The 21,309-nt window shown below is 38.5% G+C and overlaps 1 protein-coding gene across 1 annotated transcript in view; it reads right to left on the bottom strand.

Annotated features, from left to right (window-relative positions):
• Positions 1-7,923, bottom strand: part of PHIP (PHIP subunit of CUL4-Ring ligase complex) — a gene marked incomplete at both ends in the record, with an annotated part of 114,241 nt that extends 106,318 nt beyond the window's left edge. Inside the window, 4 exons of the mRNA XM_080700666.1 lie at positions 7,361-7,420; positions 7,593-7,622; positions 7,729-7,787; positions 7,884-7,923. Of these exons, the coding sequence (XP_080556792.1) occupies positions 7,361-7,420; positions 7,593-7,622; positions 7,729-7,787; positions 7,884-7,923 (189 nt within the window). The remainder of the gene's footprint in view (positions 1-7,360; positions 7,421-7,592; positions 7,623-7,728; positions 7,788-7,883) is intronic.
• Positions 7,924-21,309: the final 13,386 nt, after the last annotated feature.

Below are 21,309 nucleotides of genomic sequence, written 5' to 3'. Positions count from 1 at the left end.
GTTCGAAGCCAGCTGCGCGTGCTGGCATAGGAGACCGTTTCTAAATAAAAATGTTAAAATAGGTCTGGGAGTGTAGCCCGGAGGTAGAAGGGCTTCCAGGAACCCCAGTACCACCAAAAAAAAAAAAAAAAAAAAAACCAGTATTTACATAATATAATTTAAAACCCTAATCTATGAATCTGGTAAAAAAGTTATTGTGTAATTTAAAGATGGAAACTTAAATTCTTAAAATATCAATGTAAATAATCTTAAAAGAACAACCAGTTTCATTTTTTGGAATGTTTCAGTTTCAAGCACAGCATTCAAAATAGTGTTAGTTCATATACAATGACACTGAAGTTGTTTCAGACAATGTACCAAGTTGCCTATAATTACTATTTCCATATCCTAGAACTCATTCAGAATCAAACAATACAAGTGAAGGTAGTATTTCTTGCACTAATCTCTACCAATACAAACTATGTTCTTGTTTTCTATAAATGACAGAAACCAAATAGGTCACACAAACGTGACCACAGGACAGAATAACTGATATTTAAAATCCATGGATTTCTTAGTGCTTCCTCTGTAACAGTCTACCAACATCTACAATGTCTAGGGCTTATACTACAAACTTCATAATGATTTAGTTCTAACTTAAGCAGAAATGAGAGATTATGTTGGCTAAATACTCTTAATATCAAACCTTTTAATCCAATGATCCTTTTTCTTACCTGTGCTGCCTAAGCTCAAGTAAAACTGCCTAAGTGTGTGTGGTAAATAACTAAAGATGGATTTGATTCACAACTGATGACTGCCTTCTCTGTAGTGACCAAAGATTCTTTATAATGCATATATATCACTGTTCAATATTATAATTTTTTATTTTAATATCCTACATTCTCAAATTCCATACAGAAAAAAAGATTATCATTTTACTCCAATTTGTTACAGAATACTTAACTCTCCTTTGTACCCTATATGTCCAATAACTTGTTTATTAGTTCCAAAGTAATATACTTCCAATTTATTCCTAACTTCACCAAGACACTGTCATATCACAGTAAAACTAAAAACCTTCAAATTTAAATATTTCTCAAATTTTAAAATTGACCCCTATAGTTTAAGTCCTTCTTTCTTTTAGCTATAATCAGAAAAGCAACTTAAACAACTTCAATAGTTTGCTATTACTTTCCTAATATTATACTCATATAGTGTCTGAAGTCAATGAAAGTAATTAAGATAGAAAGCTATTTTTAAATTTTACTTTAATTTTTTGTAGTACTACAGATTTGACCCAGTGGCACATTGTACCACTGACCAATATCCTCAGCCCTTTTCATGTTTTATTTTGGGTCTCACTAAATTGCCCAGCCTGGCCTAGAACTTGTTATCCTCCTATCTATGCCTTCTGAGTTGCTAGGATTACAGGCATGTATGACTCTCAGTTAAGTTATTGTAAAAAGATTATGGTGAGTACTTGGCTATAAGCCAACTCACTTAATATTACAGCTATTTCTATCAATCTTGAAATATATATAAGGAAACTAATAAAAATGAAATTAACCTGTTTGGTGCTACTTGTCCATAAGAAGTTATGCGGGTTGCAATTTTGTTACAATTCCATAGTATGATGGTAGACAACCACAAAAGTTGAGAAAGGAGCAATTTCCAGATTAAAACAATAACATCAGAAACAAAAACTTGTAATCTATCTTGCAAAGAAACTCTAAATAGATTAAAAATTTATGCCGATAGGTTAGTTTTAGGATAAATGAATCCTAAGAATTAATTTGTCTTTATTATATTGCTTAAACAATCTTTTAACACATTGACAAAACATCTCTCTAAAACAACAATTTCCAAAAGAACACAACCTATTATTATGATGATCTTAAAATCTACAAATTCCTGTATGAAGCTAGATGCAATAGTCAAGCTCCCTTCACATAGCCTGAAAGTTGTATGATCATTACAAAAAGAAAAAAGCTTTATATACTCCCTAATCAATTCATGATACTTTAATCACCCTAATTATTTCTTAATAATCACTGTTTAAGAAAGAAATCATAGTTAGAATTAGCAGCATAATGTTTCTAGGTCTATCTACAATGCCTAAAAGTAATTATTTTTTATATTTACTAATTTTCTTTTTGCTTTCTTAGGCTTAATCATTTCATCCTTGAGTCTAGAAAGTGTACTAAACAGTACCTTCCAATGTTTTAGGTGGCCTTTTTTTATACTGCAGCTCAGCTGCTATCCATGTTCAGAAAGTTAGGCATACACATATGCATATTTTGAAATGTTTTTCTTGAAGAAAACCTTAATACAGCTATAATTGGAACAACTTAACTACCACTAACGTTCTAAACAAAGTAAACCCAAACCCTTACATCATAGAGTACATTTTTCTTGCCAATTATTACTCATAGAACCTTACAAGTTAGAAACTACTAATTCATTTTTCAGATCTGGGATATAGACCCCTTAAATACCAGTTTCCAAACAAATATAAAATACTACCATCTGGCTGGGAAAAGAACAATTCAACTTCCCCTTTATATTCATGCCACTTTGCCATTTGAGTCAAGAGTATTAAAAATCTAATGTGTATTTATTTCATTTGAAAATGTTTGTAAATGCCTCAGAACTTTTTAAATGGTGTAAATGCTAATAATGGGATGTGTGAAGTTTCTTCCCTTCAGCTCCTCAGAATATTCTATTCTTTTCAGAACTAATATTTAGTCATCAGTTTAATTGTGATATCGTAAAGATTTACTTAATAGACTACACCAAGCTAAGTTTACTATTTCATTAATAATCAAGCTTTTTTTTTTTTTGAGGTACTGGAGAAGGAACTCAGGGCATTCTATCTAGCTATACCCCCAGACCTATTTTTTATTCTTTATTTTGAAACAGGGTCTCACTAAGTTATGGGAGGCCTAAGTAGATGAGGCAGGACAAAAAACCGTTGATCCTCCTGTCTCAGCCTCCCAAGTACTAGGATTACAAGTGTACACCACCATACCCAGCTAAAAAGATAGTTTTTAATAAGAGGTAAGCACACACATTTACATCATATGCTCTCTCCCCCCAAAAAAAAGACTTACACTGGTCAAGTCTTGAAAGTAGTTTAACACAGAATGGGAATTCCTGATTTTAAAACATTTAGTATGCTATTTTCCTAAAACTACCTCCTAGCTTGTAGGCTTTAACTTCACATTAATCAGCATACTCCAAATGTATGCCTAAGATATATATGTAAATCCTATTCATCAATTTTGAGAGCAATGATCTATGGAAATTAGTATTTAAACTATGTAGAAAAGATAGTAATTATACATCAACATAAAGAATTCTACAATGTGTTTAGTATCTCTTGAAATTATATTACAATGAAAGGATGACACTAAGCAGCAGCATTTATTCAATTATTTAACCTGCACAATACTCTAGATACATTGTTCTCTATCTTGGCAAATTCAACTCAAAGAATTAAATAAAGTTAAGCACTTAACACACATATTGATATTTCTAATTCAAGATAAGAAAAATTTTAATCCACTTTTAAAAAATAGATAAGGAGAAATTCTATGATTTTTCCAAGATTACCTACAGGCTGTCAGCAGGGCTTAAGACCACAATCCACACATCTCCTGACTTCCAATTGTTTTACTTGAAAAGAATGATTTCTAATACAGTAGAATCGTTTTAAGAAAAACAAGTATCACTATGTAAAAAAAAATCATTTTAACAAATTAACAAAACATTAAACAGTACTAAAAAAGAATAAGGCTTATAAGCAAAAATTTAATAGAATGGTCCAAAATCTGACAAAAGTCCCTAAAATTCTGCCTTAAGATCTCACAAATATGCAGTTGTCACTAAATTAAGGTGGTAACTAGAAAGTAAACTTACTACTTCAACTACTCCAACTAAATGACAAAGTTTCCTTTTGTCCAAAGAAGTTACATTCTTATTCTATAAAGCTTGCCTATAGTTGGTTCAACTTAAGAAATCCAGTCAATGCTTGAAAATGTCCTTTTGCTTTAAAAATAGATTTCATTATTTTAATATGTAATCTAAAAACTAATAATAGTGTCAAAAACAACATCTATCATATTTCAATTTGTTAAAAACATTTTAAATCCTAACATAGATCCTAACAGTCATGGTTTTATAATATCAAAAGCAAAATTAACACATGATGGGCAATTCCCTTTTCAACCACACAAGAAATAAACCAATTTTAGCCGGGCGTGGTGGCGCAGGCTTGTAATCCCCGCGCTTGGGAGGCGGGGACAGGAGGATCCTGCAGGTTCAAAGCCAACCACGCCGGCTGAAGAGACCCTGTTTCCAAATTTTAAAAAAATGATAAAACAGGTCTGGGAGTGTAGCCCGGAGGTAGAAGGGTTTCCAGAAACCCCAGTACCACCAAAAAACAAAAGAAGAAAGAAACCAATTTTTTATTTTTAACCCACCAATACTTTAATATTGCTCTTAAAACTCTATACTCCTCTTGATTGAAATTCAATCACTATCATTCCATCTGTGGCCTGACTACAGATGCTAACCAATACCCATTTTAACTCATATATATTAATATACACTCCCATCCTAAATTTTAACAATTTGAGGTTTTCTAGAAACTGTAATTTGACATTCGAATTTTCCCACTAAAAATATTTTTTGTCAGTTAATACATCAACAAATCATTGCCAGGTATAAGTACAAACTACCAAAACTACAGTTTCACTCACCAAGTAACATCCAAGCCAATGTAAGTAAATTCAATTTGATACATAAGAATAAAACTTGTCTAAGTCATAAGAATAAATTAAGATAATAGAAAATGCTGCACAAGAGATTCTTGTGTATGTGCTCACCTCATGTGCTCAGAAACCTAATCATCCAAAATGATTTTAAAGCTAAGCAAATCACAATTAAAAAGTTAAATAAGTTTTACCCACACCCACACACCCAGATCCATAGTTTGATGAATAAAAAAGCACCTTAAATGCTACTTTGTATTCAGAAGAGTCAGCAATATGTTGAATGAATAAAGAAACTGAATCAAAAAGTCCCAGTACTTATAAGAATTCTTAACATGCCAACATGACTGTTATGCCAAGTTGAAAACTCTGCAAGTAAGAACCACCTCCATCCAAAACAGGTGGATTTTGATATATAACACAATGATAAAGACAATTCTTACTGCACTTCAAATACAAGAAACACACTTAGGAATATGCATTCATTTTACTAGTATGTGAGATGATAAATCCTTCCATACCAAGTTAGATCTAAATCAAAACTAGAACTACTTTTACTGAAGAAAACAAAATTATATCCTAACAAGGATTAAACATTCCCAAAATTTGGCCAGCTATTAACTGTTATATTAAAAAAAAAAAAAAAAACACAGCTGGGCGTGGTGGCGCATTTTTGTAATCCCAGCATTTGGGAGGCTGAGAGGAGGATCCTGGTTCGAGAAAAGGCTCAACTACTAAGTGAGGCCCTTTGCAACTCAGTGAAAGCAGTTTCAAAATAATTTTTTTTAAAAAAAACAGGGCTGGGGGTATAGGTTGGAGGTAGAATGCCCCTAGGTTCCATCCCCAACACTGAAAAAAAAAAAAACAAAACAAAAACAAAACAAAAAAACTTTATAGCATTACCAAAAGTCTCCAAGTAAAGAAAATGCAGCAATTCTCAGTAACATGTGGGTTTTATGGGTTTTTTTTTAAAGAGATGTAAAATTGAGTTTTGCAAAACCTGTCTCAACTTTAAAGTAGAACATTAACACGTTTGTGATAATTTTCTCAAATAGCAAGGGAGCATGGAAATCCTCACAAGACTTGTCAAGTATTTATAAACATAAACACTAACTTCAAGTATTAGTAAATCTTGGAATACTTCAAACTCCATTCATTTTAGCCAAATATTGAATGAAACTAGCCTAAACCACCAATTGAAAACAGACCTCGGTGGCGAAAGGAATAAACTCTAAGTCTCCCTTTGGTTTATTAAACCCAACTACCCTTGCTTATTTTAACAGTTGCGAGAAGTCACTAACAACTTACATTAAATTATAAAACACACTCATCCACACCATCAAAATCATGCCATGCCCTCCCCTCCCCTCACACAAGACAATTCATTCTGTGCTAGCTGAATCTTTATCATCACAGAAGGTCACGTTAGTAAGTATAACCATTTCAAAAGAGTTACAAATGTCTCATAAAATCAATGCATTGCCTAAATTTCGGAGGCTTAGTGTTCCTTGGTGTGACCTCTTTATTCTATAAACACATTCACACAAACAATCTAAATCAGCTTAGGCAACGAAAATGCTATGGGAAATGTATCTCGTTTAAAGGAAACTTTACAGTAACTACTTTTCCATTCATAATACTAAAGAGCTTCACTTGGGAAAGCAATTTTTAGAAACTGCTAAAATATTCACTTTGGAAACTCACAAAATTAGGACACAGGTGTTTTCCAAGCTATTAAAATATGTCCCTGCATAAACAGAAAAACTTTCATTGGCCCAGTTCCATCCCACAATAAATATGGAGATAAAAATCAAGAGTCTCCAGTGCCCACCAGCAACATTTTAATTGAACAGGGAGCATACCAAGAGAATTAACGAAATTAGGAAAAGCCTGTAAAACCTTCTGGTTTTACACTTCAGCAAAAAAAATAAAAAATAAAAAATAAAAAAATGTTCCGGTCAATGCAAAAATGTGCCGCTAGGCAACTATCATCACACATCTGAACTCCGACCCAAAAAAAAAAAAAAAAATCCCCACCTCGGTCTGAATTTTAAAGAAGGCGAAAGAAACGGGAAAGAGGGAAAAATAGAAAAAAGAAAAAAATTGTCTGGCCCAGGTTCCGCGGCGGCTGAATAGCCTGCTTGTGAAATGCTAATGCCACTTCGGAGCAGTTAGTCACCAGCTATTGTGTAGGGCAGGAGAAAGCCGAGCCCGCCGCGCGTGCAGAGCGAGCTGGCGCGCCCGCGCTCCTCGCCGCTCCCGCCGCCGCCGCCGCCTAGCGCGCGCTCCCGCCGCCGCCCGCCCGCGCGGGCGCGCGCCGGCCCCTCCTCCTCCGGCCTTCACTGCACAACACTCATGACGTATCTTTATTTCTAGCACATTAACAAAATATCGCAAATAAATTGTCCGCGGCCCCTGCGGCCCCGGGGTGCGGGTCCCCCCGGCCGCCGCCCCCCGCGGGCCCCGCGCCAGCCCCCCAACCCTCCCCGTGGCCTTTGCAGCTTTCACGTTCTGGGGCCAAGTTTTTGTCTCTGTAAAAAATTGCGGGAAATTCAATTTTTATTCGACTCGGGGAAAAGTTTCTTTGCCGTGCGCCGGGAACGTCTCACCAGATTCTGGTAGGTCCGGGGATGCTCCTTCCCGGTCCAGTCGGTGCGGCGGGGCAGCAGCTGCGGGGAGAGCGCGCCCCGTGAGCCCGGCCCCCGGCCCGCCCGCCGCCGCCCCTCCCCAGCCCGGGACCCCGGCCCGCGCCCGGCCCGCCCGCCCGCCGCCCGCCGCCCCGCCGCCGCCGCCGCCCCGCCGCCGCCGCCGCCCCGCCGCCGCCCCGCCGCCGCCGCCTACCTCCTTCTCCGCCACCTCGCGGATCAGCACCTGCAACAACAAAGCGGGGCGAGCTGAGCCCCGCGCCCCGGCCGCGGCCCCGCGCCGCCGCCGCCGCCGCCGCGGCCCTCCCCCACGCCCGCCGCCCGCCGCGTACCTGAGCCGCCTGCTGGCACGGCCCATCCTCCAGGAACCGGGCGATGAGGAAGTAGAGCTCTGCGCGGGAGGACAAGGGGAGACCGGGCTGAGCGCGCGGCGGGGGCGGGGGCCCGCGGGCCGAGCCCCGGCGCCGCCGGCCGCCAGCCCACTTACCCGATCGCAGCTCCGAGAGGCCTTTCCTCTCGCAAGACATGTTGGCGGGCCGCTGCGGGGCCGCCGGCGGGACAGCCCGCCGCCCGGGGACGCGGGGACGGCGCCGCCGCCCGCCCTGGCGCTGTCAGTGTGTGCTCACGAGCCGAGCCTCGGCTCCACCATTCAAGCGACGGCGGCGGAGGCGGAGGAGGAGGAGGAGGAGGAAACAACAACTCTCGGCAGCCGCTGCGGCGCGCCGCCGCCGCCGCCGCCGCCGGGATCCCTCCGCCGCAGAAAGGAGTCCGCCGCCTGCGCCGCCGCGGCCCCCGCCCCCGGCGCCGCCGCCCGGGCTCGCTGCAGCCCGAGGGGATGGCGGAGCCCGAGCCGCGGGCGGCTGCGAGGCGCCTTCCCGGCTGGGAGGAGGAGGAGGAGGAGAAGGAAGGAGGAGAAGAAGGCGGCGGCGGAGGAGGTGGTGGAGGAGGGAGGGGAGGACGGCGAGGGAGGGACGCGGCGCTCGCGGAGGGATCTGACGCACGCCGAGCCGCAGCACAGGCTCTATTCAGCGCTGGCTGGGGCTGAGATGGAAGTTAGTTTCTATGTAGCAGAAATAGGAAACAAATGAAGCAAAACTGCCCAAAGAGGGGAAATGCCCCGAGGACGGGGCTCGCGCGCACGCACGCCCGCGCGCAGGGCGCTCGCTGCCGCCGGCTCGGGGCCGCGCGCCCGCCCGGCTGGAGGGCCGGTGTTTGGTTGCCGCTCTGGCCATGTGCGTGTGTGGATGCTGCGGGCGGCCCGGCGGCCGGTCCTGCGCGTCCGCAGCCTCCGCGGGCGTTGTGTAATTGAGCGGAGGGCTGTGCATTGAGGGAGGTTCGGGCTGCTTTTTGTTAAGCACTTGGCGTCTTGAAATCCCGTTATTTGCCGAAGCCACCTCCGCTTAGTTCTTTTATTACTACCGTTGCCTTGAGCGTACGCTTAAAAAAAAAAAAATGTTTTTTCTAGTTAAACGGGCAACGCGAACTCCTGATTTATACTTCACATACTGTTTTTCCCGATGACAAAAAGGCTAGTGACGGCTAACGAGGGATTTGGGGTTAAAGAACCTGAAAGGTTTTTTAAAAATGTTTACAGGAAGGGATCGTGTAAACCCGAAAGGAAAGGACGCTAATATTTTATCTTTTACTGAACTGGAGGTAATTTCGTGACAGATCGATATCCTACCGAAGGATATCGAGAGAGTGCACTACACAGTTTAGCCAAGGTGATTAGTGATTAAATAATTTAAATTATCTGTGTATCTTGCAGTCGACTTCGTCATGCTAATTAATGGCTTCTAATTTGAGGTGTAAACCATTCCTGTTTACAGTTAATCACGGAAAGACTTCTTGAAAACTGACGAAAAGAGAAAGAATTAATCTTTCGTAGATCACTATGTAATTACCGATTTTATATGCTAAATCATACATCTGTGTTTTGCTGATGAGGATAAAGGCCTTGTTTTTTTTTTTTTTTTTTTTAGAAAACGAATATGGGTGAAATTAATGGAAACAATAGAAAAGGCCATTTGTTAGAAAACAAGGACACCAAGTGATATTTATCTCCAGATGATTTAAGCACTTTCAAAAAAGACTGAGAGTTCAATTCTTTTTAAGGTTTGCATTTTAAAGGGAATTAGCACAGTCATTCTTTTGTTAACACTTAACAAAAGATCCTCCTTAAAATTTTTAAATGATAAACTGTTTTTATGGGCCTGGCTTTTTTTTTTTTTTTTTTTAAAGGTTATTTGTGAGGAAAGGACCAGCAAGCTGTGTGGTTTTCTGAACTGCTTCCTCGAGCCTTGTACCCTCCTAGCTCCTTACATTCCTAGTGGGAAATACTTGCTGCAGCTGCCTTGGGCTGCACGGCGGGGCTGCACTGTGTGATGCCCTGTGCTAAAACATCCAGAAATCATACATGTGAGGAAGAAGAAAAAAGCCTCTACCCCTTTGGAATAATAGAATGCAGAATCGTCTTTTGCAACTCAATCTTAAAAGGAAAATGGGAGGTTACCACAATTTGTCCTAGTGCAGCCTAGTTATCAAAATAACTGGGGTTTTCATTATTATTAATATTATTGGTATGATTATCCTTGAATTTTGAAAAATGTTTGCACCTTTAAAAACACTTAACTTCATTTTATATTTTTATAGGCAAAGTAGTCTGCTTCTACGTGGTTTAATCTTGAAAAGATATTTTTATATGACTTTTTGCAGTTATATTTATTTCTTTCACCAAAGCTATCAAATCAACTTTTTAAAAAGTATCGTGTTCTTTAATTATGACATCTTACATCATTGTGATATTCTTCAAATAAGCAGATTTTAGGAACTAAAAATTCTAGTTGTTATTTTCTGGTTTTTAAATGCTTATTTAAGTTTAATTCTTACTAATTGATATTTTATTCTTGTGAAGGAAAATAAACCAAAGTATGACATGAAATATAAAATTACCCTGGGTAAAATTTTCCATATATATCTCATGGATATTATGTGAACATGGAATTCTAGTATGATTATCTCATGTATGCTATTCATTTAGAAGTCATGAAAGGTTTTTCCTAAGTATGCTACTAGTACTAGCTTCTAAAACTTATTTTAAGGAAAAGTTTCATTTTTACAACCCTTGACAACATTTTAGTGTCTTTTTAAAATATTTAATTTGAAAATAGTTGTAACCCTTACCTTGAACTAATTGCTATCAGTTTATAATAAGAAAATACAGATTCTTGGCAGAAATTAAAATGTTTCTTCATTCAAATAAACTCTTGGTTTCTTAGCAATGAATGTTTAATTGAATTTTACTATGCCCTTCAAGGTTAAAAAAAATACTTCCTATAACCTTCAGTTTCTTTAAACAGAAAACACATTTCTGAATGCTGGCATCATCAATTAACTGTAGCACTTATTAAGTCATATGTTGCAAATAGGTACACAAAAAGTCTATGCATATCAAATAGAAAATCTTCAAAAGTCCTAAAATCTTCAAAAGCAATGACTTTTGCAAGTTCTTTTCTTCAGTGAACTCTTTTTACATAGAAGGATAGTGTGGCTTCCATCTATAACCCTTTCTATTTAACTTTTTATGTGCTTCAAAAATGAAATCTCAATTTAAAAATATCTCTGTCTTGTGAATAAGAAAGCTAACCAAAAATTAGTGAAAGTTTGGAATGTCAATGATGTTCTTATGTGATATGGTCTCTTTAAGAGAATTATAAGCTCTTTTGAAATATAAGTTCTTGTGAAATTCATTTCTTTTTACTTCGCATCATATGAAATAAAGTAAACATTAAACAAAAACTTTGTCTTCATCTTGATAAGCTATTTTATAATAAAGTAATCAAGTTCTGCCATTTTGATCCTTTCTAGAATAAGTTAGTATAGGATTTATCAATAAAAATAATTATACCTTTATGAAATTTGGTTTGTCTCCATTAGTATGGTGAATAATACATAACTTAAAAACTCTTACAAGTATAGCTTGTTAAATTATATGTTAAATCTTTTCTGTCTTGATATTACAAAGTACAGGAATTCAAAAGTAGAAAACACCCTTCTCCAAAAAAAAAAAAAAAAAAAAAATGCCTTTAAAAGTGTTCATCTGCTCCAGTAAGAACACAGCTGTCAAAAGGGTCTTGTTTAATGAATTGTGTGGCTTGCTCTCCAATATTGTATGTTCCTGTCCGTGACTGTCTTTCCCTCAACACGTGCAAACACATGCATCTTTCTTCACAAAGCATGAATATTTATCAAATAGGAAGCACATGAGTAGGTACACTACTTGGCTCCTACAGAAAAAACAGGTATGGACAACTTTAGCAAGCCATTATTCAGCATTTTTTGTTATTTAATATTATTTAACAATTCTTCATTATATCTCATTGAGAAACTTTTTTTTATTTATTTATTTTTTTTTTGGTGGTGCTGGGGTTCCTGGAAGCCCTTCTACCTCTGGGCTACACTCCCAGACCTATTTTATATTTTTATTTGGACAGGGTCTCCTAAATCAGCACGTGCGGCTGGCTTGGAACCTGCGCGATCCTCCTGTCTCTGCCTCCCAGGCGCGGTGATTACAAGCGTGGCCACCACGCCTGGCGAGAAAAATTTTTACTTAAATTAAAGCACTTTTCAGCCGGGCGTGGTGGCGCACGCTTGTAATCCCCCAGCGCTTGGGAGGCGGAGACCAGAGGATCGTAGCCAGGCTCCGCAGGTTTAGGAGACCCTGTTTCCAAATAAAAATATAAAAAAATAGGTCTGGGAGTGTAGCCCGGAGGTAGAAGGGTTTCCAGGAACCCCAGTACCACCAAATAAATAAATAAATAAATAAGAGCACATTTCCTTTCAATCTGTAACAAAGATTAGCTTGTCCCCAACAATTATGTAATCTCTGTTTAGATTCTTTTTGTAATTCACTCAATCTTTTTTGTTCCAAATTAAATAATCCTAGTTTAGCCGGGCGTGGTGGCGCACGCTTGTAATCCCAGCATTCGGGAGGCTGAGACCTGGAGGATCGCGGTTCGCAGACAGCCTCAGCTACTTAGTGAGGCCCTCTGCAACTCAGTGAGACCCGGTTTCAAAATAAAGAATAAAAAATAGGGCAGCGGGTGTAGCTCGGAGGTCAAATGCCCCTGGGTTCCATCCCCAGACCCGCAAAAAAAAAAAAAAAAAAAAAAAATAATCCTAGTAGTTTAGTTTTATAAGACTTAATTTGCAAAATAAACACATCTTCATGGATTAACTTATATTTTTCCCTAAATCACGAGTTTAGCAGTAGAATTACAAAGATTAAAGGGAAAAAAATTTTAGAACATACTTTCCCAAGATTTGGAGCAACACAGTGGATGAAGTAGAAAAAGCTGTTCCAGATGGCAGGAAACATAAAGGAGAAGTCTGCCAGCACGGTCTATCATGGTATGTTTGATGGATGGAGTAGGGTGGGTTGAAAGAAGTGGAAGAAGAGAAGATAGACATGCTTGGAGGAGAGGTGCAGAGGCTCTGAAGAGTTGCTGATGGTTTTTTAAATAAAGCATACTATTGTGATTTTTAAGAGGGTTTGTGAACCGGAGTTATGTAGTCTCTTTACATGTACCTGAAAAGTCAAGAACCCCAAAGAAGAAAAATCATTTTAGGTATGGAAAGAGATGAGAGAAGCTTGTCTGACAAGTAGTGAGGAATCTGTGTACAATTAGAGTCCTAGGAATCAAGGCCACTAAGTAAACACTGGCGAGGAAGAAGGGTATGAAAGAATAAGACCTGAACTGTTGGAGAGCCCACAAGTCAGACTCTGAGACTCCAAGAAGGAAGGGCCAACTCAAAATCAACAACAGAGTTAACAACTTTAATTGAGTGAAGTCAATTTAAACTGACTTTGAAACAAAATCTTTACATTTTCAGAATTCCTATAAGAAATTTATCTAGCCGGGGGTGGTGGCGCACGCTTGTAATCCTCGCGCTTGAGAGGCTGAGACAGGAGGATCGCACAGGTTTGAAGCCAGCCTCAGCTACTTAGTGAGGCTCTCAGCAACTTAGTGAGACCCTGTTTCCAAATAAGATATTAAAAAAAAAAAATAGGTCTGGGAGTATAGCCCGGAGGTAGAAAGCCTCTGGGTTCCACCCGCAGTACCACCAAAATAGAAAGAAAGAAATTTAATTATTCAACCTTATTTGTAAATTGCTTATGTTTTTCTTTATCGATCTACACACAGACAGATACACACAGACACTTGGCAGAAATCACCTGGACTGTTGCTTTATTCCTTTTAACTAGCTAAATATCAGAGTGGGTTCTATTACATAGTTATGGAATATAGGAGAATATTGATAACACCTTCCAACTGAGATATGCGTGCTAAAATTTAAGAAACGCCTATAATTTGAGTTTGAGATTACACATAAAAATCCCATTGCACTCAATTTTCATTCTTGCATTTGAAGGCATAAAAATATAGATATAGGTGAGTTGGTTATAAGGTATTTTGAAATTCTCATCAAAACTTACCAACTGACTGTGATTTATATATGCTATTTCCCCTCAACAGTTATCAGAAGTAATGTCATTGGACATCACTGGGGACTATCTTTGAATGTTCAGTAAGTGGCATCAAACAAGAAGGAAAAAATATATTTTCTTTTTATTCTGCCATCCTACTCTCTTGGATTTGTACCTGTTGTACTTTATATTTGTGTTTATCTTTCAGTGTTTTGGGTTTTTTTTTTTTTGTAAGTGACTGTATAACATTTTCATCTTTCCCTGACATTCCCACATTTTCAGTTTTTCCAAAAGGCTTAGAAAAATTTTATTCTCTTCCGTCACTGAAACTTTAGTTTCTAATGGTAAAAGAAATATGAAAAATAGAATGTGTAATTAACTACAAAAAAACAATTCCTATTTTATCAGTTTGGATACATCTTAAGATATATATATATATATATATATATATATATGTGTGTGTGTGTGTGTGTGTGTGTGTGTGTGTGTGTGTGGTACTAGGGGTGGAGCCCCAGGGGCTTTCTACCTCCGGGCTACACTCCCAGACCTATTTTATATTTTATTTGGAAACAGGGTCTCACTAAGTTGCTGAGAGCCTCACTAAGTAGCTGAGGCTGACTTGGAACCTGCACGATCTCCCTGTCTCAGCCTCCCAAGCGCGGGGATTACAAGCGTGTGCCACCACGTCCGGCTACATCTTATGAATTCTAAAAATGCAAAGATGAATCTGTTATTCGCTTCTTATAATTGAAACTATCACACATTAAAAACTACGGCATCTCTTATTTTCAGCTGTACTGTTATTACACAAAAGATGAGAAACTATTCAATTGGTGGCAAATGAAAAAATTCTTCCTCCTTTCCTTTGATTTTCAATAAGAAAAAACAAATGAAGTGCTAAGCAGCAAGCAGTTTCTATTTGTGCAGTGTGTATGTTCATTTTTTATTACTACATTTTTCTTATTTCAACATTTTTCTAAGGTCAAGGTAAATGTGTCTTCTTCATATGTTAGATTGTACTGAATTAAAGGAATTGCTGAACTTTTAAGAATTATTTTTGCATAGCCAGGTGTGGTGGCACATACCTGTAATTCTAGTACTTGATGCTGAGACAGGAGTATAGTAGGTTCAAGGACAGCCTCAGCAATGTAACAAAACTCTCAGCAACCTAGAGACACCCTGTTTCAAAACAAAAAAAAAATAGAAAAAAGCTGGGAGTATAGCTCAGAGGTAGAATGCCCCTAGTTCGATATCCAGTATCATAACAAATAAATAAATAAATAAATAACTTGTTTTTGCATTTCTTAAATTCTATACTTTCTAGGACTTGCATTGACTCAAACCTCTCCTTGGCAAATATTGCCTAATTTTACCTCTTTAAGATATTTAAATTGGTACCAGGCTTGGTGGCGCAGGTTTGTAATTCTAGTACTTGGGAAGCTGAGACAAAAGGATCACAAGCTCAAGGCTAGCCTCAGCTACTTATTGAGGCCCTCCACAACTTAGTGAGACCCTGTTTCAAAAAGAAAGAAAGAGAAAAGAAAATAGGGCTGCAGGTGTAGCTGGGAGGTACAATGAACCCAATCCCCAGTACGAAAAAAAAAAAAAAAAAAGGTATTTAAATGAGAAACTCACTTAATATTCAGGTCCAGATCCCCTAGTAATAAATGAATGAATAAATAAATAAATAAACTGTGTTGTACATTTGATAGCAAATTTTTATGGTTTAGTAGTAAAGATATTTTCCCCAAATGCCTACTAACAGGCATGTTTCTATTAGAATAATAATTACAAACATCATTTTCTCTTTCAATTATTTCAATTTGTTTTCTTTTTTATTATTTTACCTTCATTCCCATTTCCCTTTTTATACTAAGAGTGCCTTAAGCTGGATGTGGTTTAATCCCAGTACTTGGGAGGCTGAGACAGGAGGATCACAGTTTCAAAGCCAGTCTTGGCAACTTAGGGGAGCTTCTCAGAAACCTAGTGAAACCCTGTTTCCAATTAAAAAAAAAAATCCGGTTGGGGGTGTCTCTGAGTTTAATCTCTAGTACCAAAAAGAGAGAGAGAGAGAGAGAGAGAGATATTAAGAATAGCTTAATAAAACATTCTTTTTATGTTAAAAATAAGAACCTTTATCACAAATTCTGGTGACCTGTTTTCTTTCTTTCTTTCTTTCTTTCTTTCTTTCTTCCTTCCTTCCTTCCTTCCTTCCTTCCTCCTTTTCTTTCTTTCTTTCCTTTCTTTCTGCTGGTGCATTGTAGTCACACATCTTAATAGGGGACAAGATGGCAGAGGCATGCAAGCGCTCATTTAGCCCTTCCCCACTTCCCACTGCATTCCCTCCCTCTCCCTCCTTCTCACAGTTGACTTACTGATTCACTTTGATATGTTTATGACCTGAACTGTTTCTGTGAAGCTGTTTTTTTGTAATTGAGTTGACATAGAATCTTCAAGTTAGTCACTAACTTCATCCCTTGCCACCAGATACCATTCTTAATATTATGATACCTTCATTGCAACATTCTTACTTTCTCCCCATGTGTCAGCTGAAGAACTATCACTGAAACACTAGCTTACAGTTGGGCGCTCATTATACACTTGACTCCACAGAATTTGGGGATGCACAGCTGACCAGAGGCTGATCAGAGATATGAAAGCTAATCTGAGCAGCACTGTCCCCTGATTGTCTCCAGGCTACACATGGAAAACAAAGGTTTCCATGATTGTCTGGCCAGCCACCAGAAATAATCAATTATTAAAATCTGACTTTAGAAGCAATAACTCAATGTATTGAACAGACTGCAGGAGATATGAGTCAATGGCTATGCATAGCATTCAAATTTAATTACACAGAATTCACATTCTTGAAATAGAAACAATGATTGTGCTTATTACATATTATAGACTGTGTATGTATGTGTGTGTTTGTGTTTTAAATCTTACCTTAATTGCTTTTAGTAAAGCATGTGCAAGTTTACAAATACTAGCAGGAATCATAATAAAAATACATTTTGGAGTAAAGGCAGGAATTTCATATTTTAAAAAGTAATAACTAGCTGGGCATGGTGGCGCATGCTTGTAATCCCAGCGATTGGGAGGCTGAGACAGGAGGATCGCACAGGTTCGAAGCCAGCCTCAGTTACTTAGTGAGGTACTCAGCAACTTAGTGAGACCCTGCTTCCAAATAAAGTATAAAATAGGTCTGGAAGTATAGCCCGGAGGTAGAAAGCCCCTGGGTTCCACCCCCAGCACCATTAAAAAAAAAAAAAAAAAAAAAAAGTAATAACTAATTTCTTTTTTTTCTTTTTTCTATTTATTTATTTATTTATTTATTTATTTTTGCAGTACTGGGGATGGAACCCAAGGGCTTTGTACCTCTGAGCCACACCCCCAGCCCTAATTTTTAGTCTTTTTTTAATTTTTGAAACACGGTCGCACTGAGTTGCAAAGTGTCTCGTTAAGTAGCTGAGGCTGTCCCGAACCAGGATCCTGAGGCTTCCCAAATGGTGGGATTACAAACGTGCACCACCACGCCCAGCTCTAATTTCTAACAAGTTGTTTTCAGTTATCTGATTGAATCTGGAGAGGTTTCAGTCAAGAAGTCCTCTAACCATAATTATACTAAAACTTACAAATTGAAGTTGCATTGACTCAAAAACATTGTATAATTTGCAGAATTTTTTCTTTTAGTTTTTTAAAGTTGCAAACATGTATTGTTATTTTTTAAAAACTTAATCTTGAGCTAAGACTATAGCTCAGTAGTGGAGTACTTGCCTGGCATGTGAAATTCTCTGGATTCAGTCCCCATTACTACAGAAGAAGAAAAAATATTCTTTTGCAGTACTGGGGATGGAACCCAGGGGCATCCTAACTCCAAGCTACACCCCAGCACTATTTTTTATTCTTTATTTTGAAACAAGGTTTCACTGAGATAACTAAGTTTGGCTCCAAACCTGCAATCCTCCTGTCTCAGTCTCCCTAGTACTGGGGTTACAAGCATGCACCACCACGCCTAGCTCTAATGCTTTTATACTAAATTATTTATACTTCTAGAAATCAAGCCACCTTAATTTAGGACAATTTTAAGAGCTATTTGTTAGTCAGGCATGATGACACATGCTTGTAATCCCATGGGGGGGCGGGAGCTGAGACAGAAGGATCACAGGTTCTGTTCAAAGCCAACTTCAGCAATTTAGTGAGACTCTGTTTCAAAATTTAGCATAAAATAGGGGCTGGGAGTATAGCTCAGAGGTAGAACACTCCTGGGTTTAATCCCTGCTACTTCTCCCCAAAAAACTATTAGTTATAAAACCAGATCAAACATTCAAAAAGAAAGTAAAGAGACTAGAAAGATTACTCCCCCAGTGTATGTAATTATTCATATTATATCAATCTGGTTTTATCTACTCCAATTAGCCCCTTTCTTGATGAATATTTTAAAGCAATCTCATTGCCCTTGTTAAAAAAAAGTGTAGTCAATCCAGAAGCAAATTCCTAACCTAGTTCTTTTATCAACTGATGAACTCATTTATTTACTAACTCATATTAAATAAACATTTGTTGAGTGTCTACCATATTCTAGACACTGCCCTCGGCCTTGACAATTGATTGGCTGGTCTAGATTATAAGGGCCCTTTTTAAGAAGTTCTCTGATGACTGGAAATGTAAATTGCTTGCAAATGGAATCATATTACTCAATGCTTAAAGGGATTTAAGCAAGCCATGATGTTCCATCACTCCCAGTCAATCTGAGGTGCAATCCTTCATGACCTGCCCCCCTCAAAATTTTCTTGTTCAGTTCTACTTACTGGACCACAATCCCTTTACAATCATTCTATAAAAGTATTTCATTTTCCAAATATGTTCATATTCTTTTTTGCATGTACTGGTCTCTCTGCCATCTTCACCTCCAAACCAAGCCAATTTCCATGCAGCTTTCAAGACATAGCCAGTCATTTCCCCTCTGGGAAACCTTATACCTCTCCTCCCATGAACAATGAGGTGTTTATCCTTTGTGCTTCCACAGGATGTCCTATGCATCTCTACAGTAATACAGCATTTGGATATATTGTAGTTTTATATTTTTCTGATCCACTAACTAAATTAAGATATTTTAAGAAAAATCCCTTAATTTTGAATTTCTGGATCTTAATTACGTGGAACAATTCAGAATATACAATAGGCACTTAATACATTTAGTGGATTATTTTTTTCTTGGAATATGAGTGTCAAATACATCAAGCATGGTCATTTCTGGAGGTACATTAGGGTAGTTCTTAATGATGATCCTAGTTCGCCATAATTTCACAAGAACAACTAGAGTAAATGGAACCAATGATAATTTTTCCACTCAAAGAAAGGAAACAAAGTATTTGTTGTAGTTATTTATGTATTTATTTTGGTGGTACTGGGGATGGAACCCAGGGGCCTTCTACCTTCGGGTTACACTCCCAGACCTATTTTATATTTTATATGGAAACAGGGTCTCTTAAACCAGCAAGGCTGGCTTCGAACCTGCGTGATCCTCCTGTCTCCGCCTCCCAAGTACAGGGATTACAAGTGTGTGTCACCACGCCTGGCAGCTCTCACATGTCTTTTTTGCTGGTACTGGGGATTGAACCCAGAGACATTCTTCCTCTGAGCTATACTCCCAGCCCTATTTTATTTGGAAACAGGGTCTTGCTAAATTGCTGAGAGACTTGCTAAATTGCTGAGGCTTCGAACCTGTGCTACTCCCATCTCAGCCTCCCAAGTGCTGGGAATACAAGTGTGTAAACCCACCATGCTGGGCTTCTTACAAGTCTTTTATCTTCACCTTTTATCTTTTAAGAATCAGAGGGAAGCTGGGTTCAGTGGCACACAGCTGTAATCCCAGTAGCTGGGAGACTGTGGCAGGAAGATTGCGGATTTGAGGCCAGCCTGGAATTTGAAAAGGCCCTGTTTCAAAATACTATTACTACTACTACTACTACTACTAATAATAATAATAATAATAATAGTAATAATAATAATAATAATAAAGGTCTGGGATGTAGCTCAGTAGTAGTACCCCTTCCACCCCTATACACACACACCCACAAAAAAAAAAAAAAAATCAGAGGGAATGCCAAGAGGTATGTAAATAGAATGTCAAATGGATGGAATGGTTCATCAGTTATTTATTATACCTCTAATTGTGGCAATTCCACACCAAAGATCACAGAGTAGAGCTGGAGAAGGCCCTAGAGATCATCTATTCCAAATCCCCTTTCAGAGAGCTTAGATGACTCGTCCAAACTCTTATCTTCTGCAGTCTTTCTAATATTATTGTTTAAGGTATATGAAAGGTAAGTCATTAAAAGAAAATAACTTATCTTGGAGAAGTCAACATAATTTCTCTACGAGAAATGATGCTTTGTGGTTTCACTGGGGTTTTTTCAGGGAACAAATAAGGAAATCTGGAGAGAAAGTTGATATTTCAACATACAAAAAGCTTTTTTTTTTTTTGGTAGTACTGGGGGTGGAACCCAGAGGCTTTCTACCTCCGGGCTATACTCCCAGACCCATCTTTTTATATTTTTTATTTGGAAACAGTGTCTCACTAAGTTGCTGAGAGCCTCACTAAGTAGCTGAGGCTGGCTTCGAACCTGTGTGATCCTCCTGTCTCAGCCTCCCAAGCGCGGGGATTACAAGCGTGCACCACCACACACGGCTACAAAAAGCTTTGATAGGTTTTCTATATCAGAGGTTATTTAAGCCATCCCCATAAGAAATCAGCTTGGAGAGAAATAAGGAGAAATTTGAGTAGTTAATAACAGACAGATAAGAATCAAGTTCTAATTCTGTTTTACTGAGCAGCCTTGGGGAGACTATGTCACCTTCCTTGCATCATTTTCCCACAAATAATATAAAAATAACATTTTTATCTAACTCATAAGGCCTGGATTAGGATGGAATGAGGTAATTTTATTTATGATAATGGCTAACATAGATTAAGTACGTTGTCCATCCCAGACACTTCTAAGTATCTAATAGATGTTATCTCATTGAATCCTCACAAGCCCCATGAAGATGGTACTGTTGTTATCCTCTCACTTTACAGAGGAGAGAACAGAGGCAGAGAATGGTGAGGTAGCATGTCCTGTGTCCTGAAGCTGGGTTTGTAAAGCCAGGAATCGAACCCAGGAGGGCTGGCTCCAGAGCCTCACTCAGCCGGTCCATATTTTTCATGTGCATGATAAGGACTTTATAATTGTTAGTTTTTGCTATTTTTATACTTTCTCATATAGAAGAAGAAAAGGATGTTTAATGTTGACTGAAGGCCCATCTCACACTGCATTTATTTTTTATAATTGCTTTCCATTAGTCAGGAACACACATCCAGCCTTCTTCATCTTTTATAACATTGATTGCGTCGTGTGTGTGTGTGTGTGTGTGTGTGTGT

This window comes from Muscardinus avellanarius (assembly GCF_963383645.1).
Source record: "Muscardinus avellanarius genome assembly, chromosome: 8".
Classification (NCBI taxonomy): domain Eukaryota; kingdom Metazoa; phylum Chordata; class Mammalia; order Rodentia; family Gliridae; genus Muscardinus; species Muscardinus avellanarius.
The sequence above is the reverse complement of the archived record's forward strand: the minus strand, read 5'-3'. Positions and strand labels throughout refer to the sequence as shown.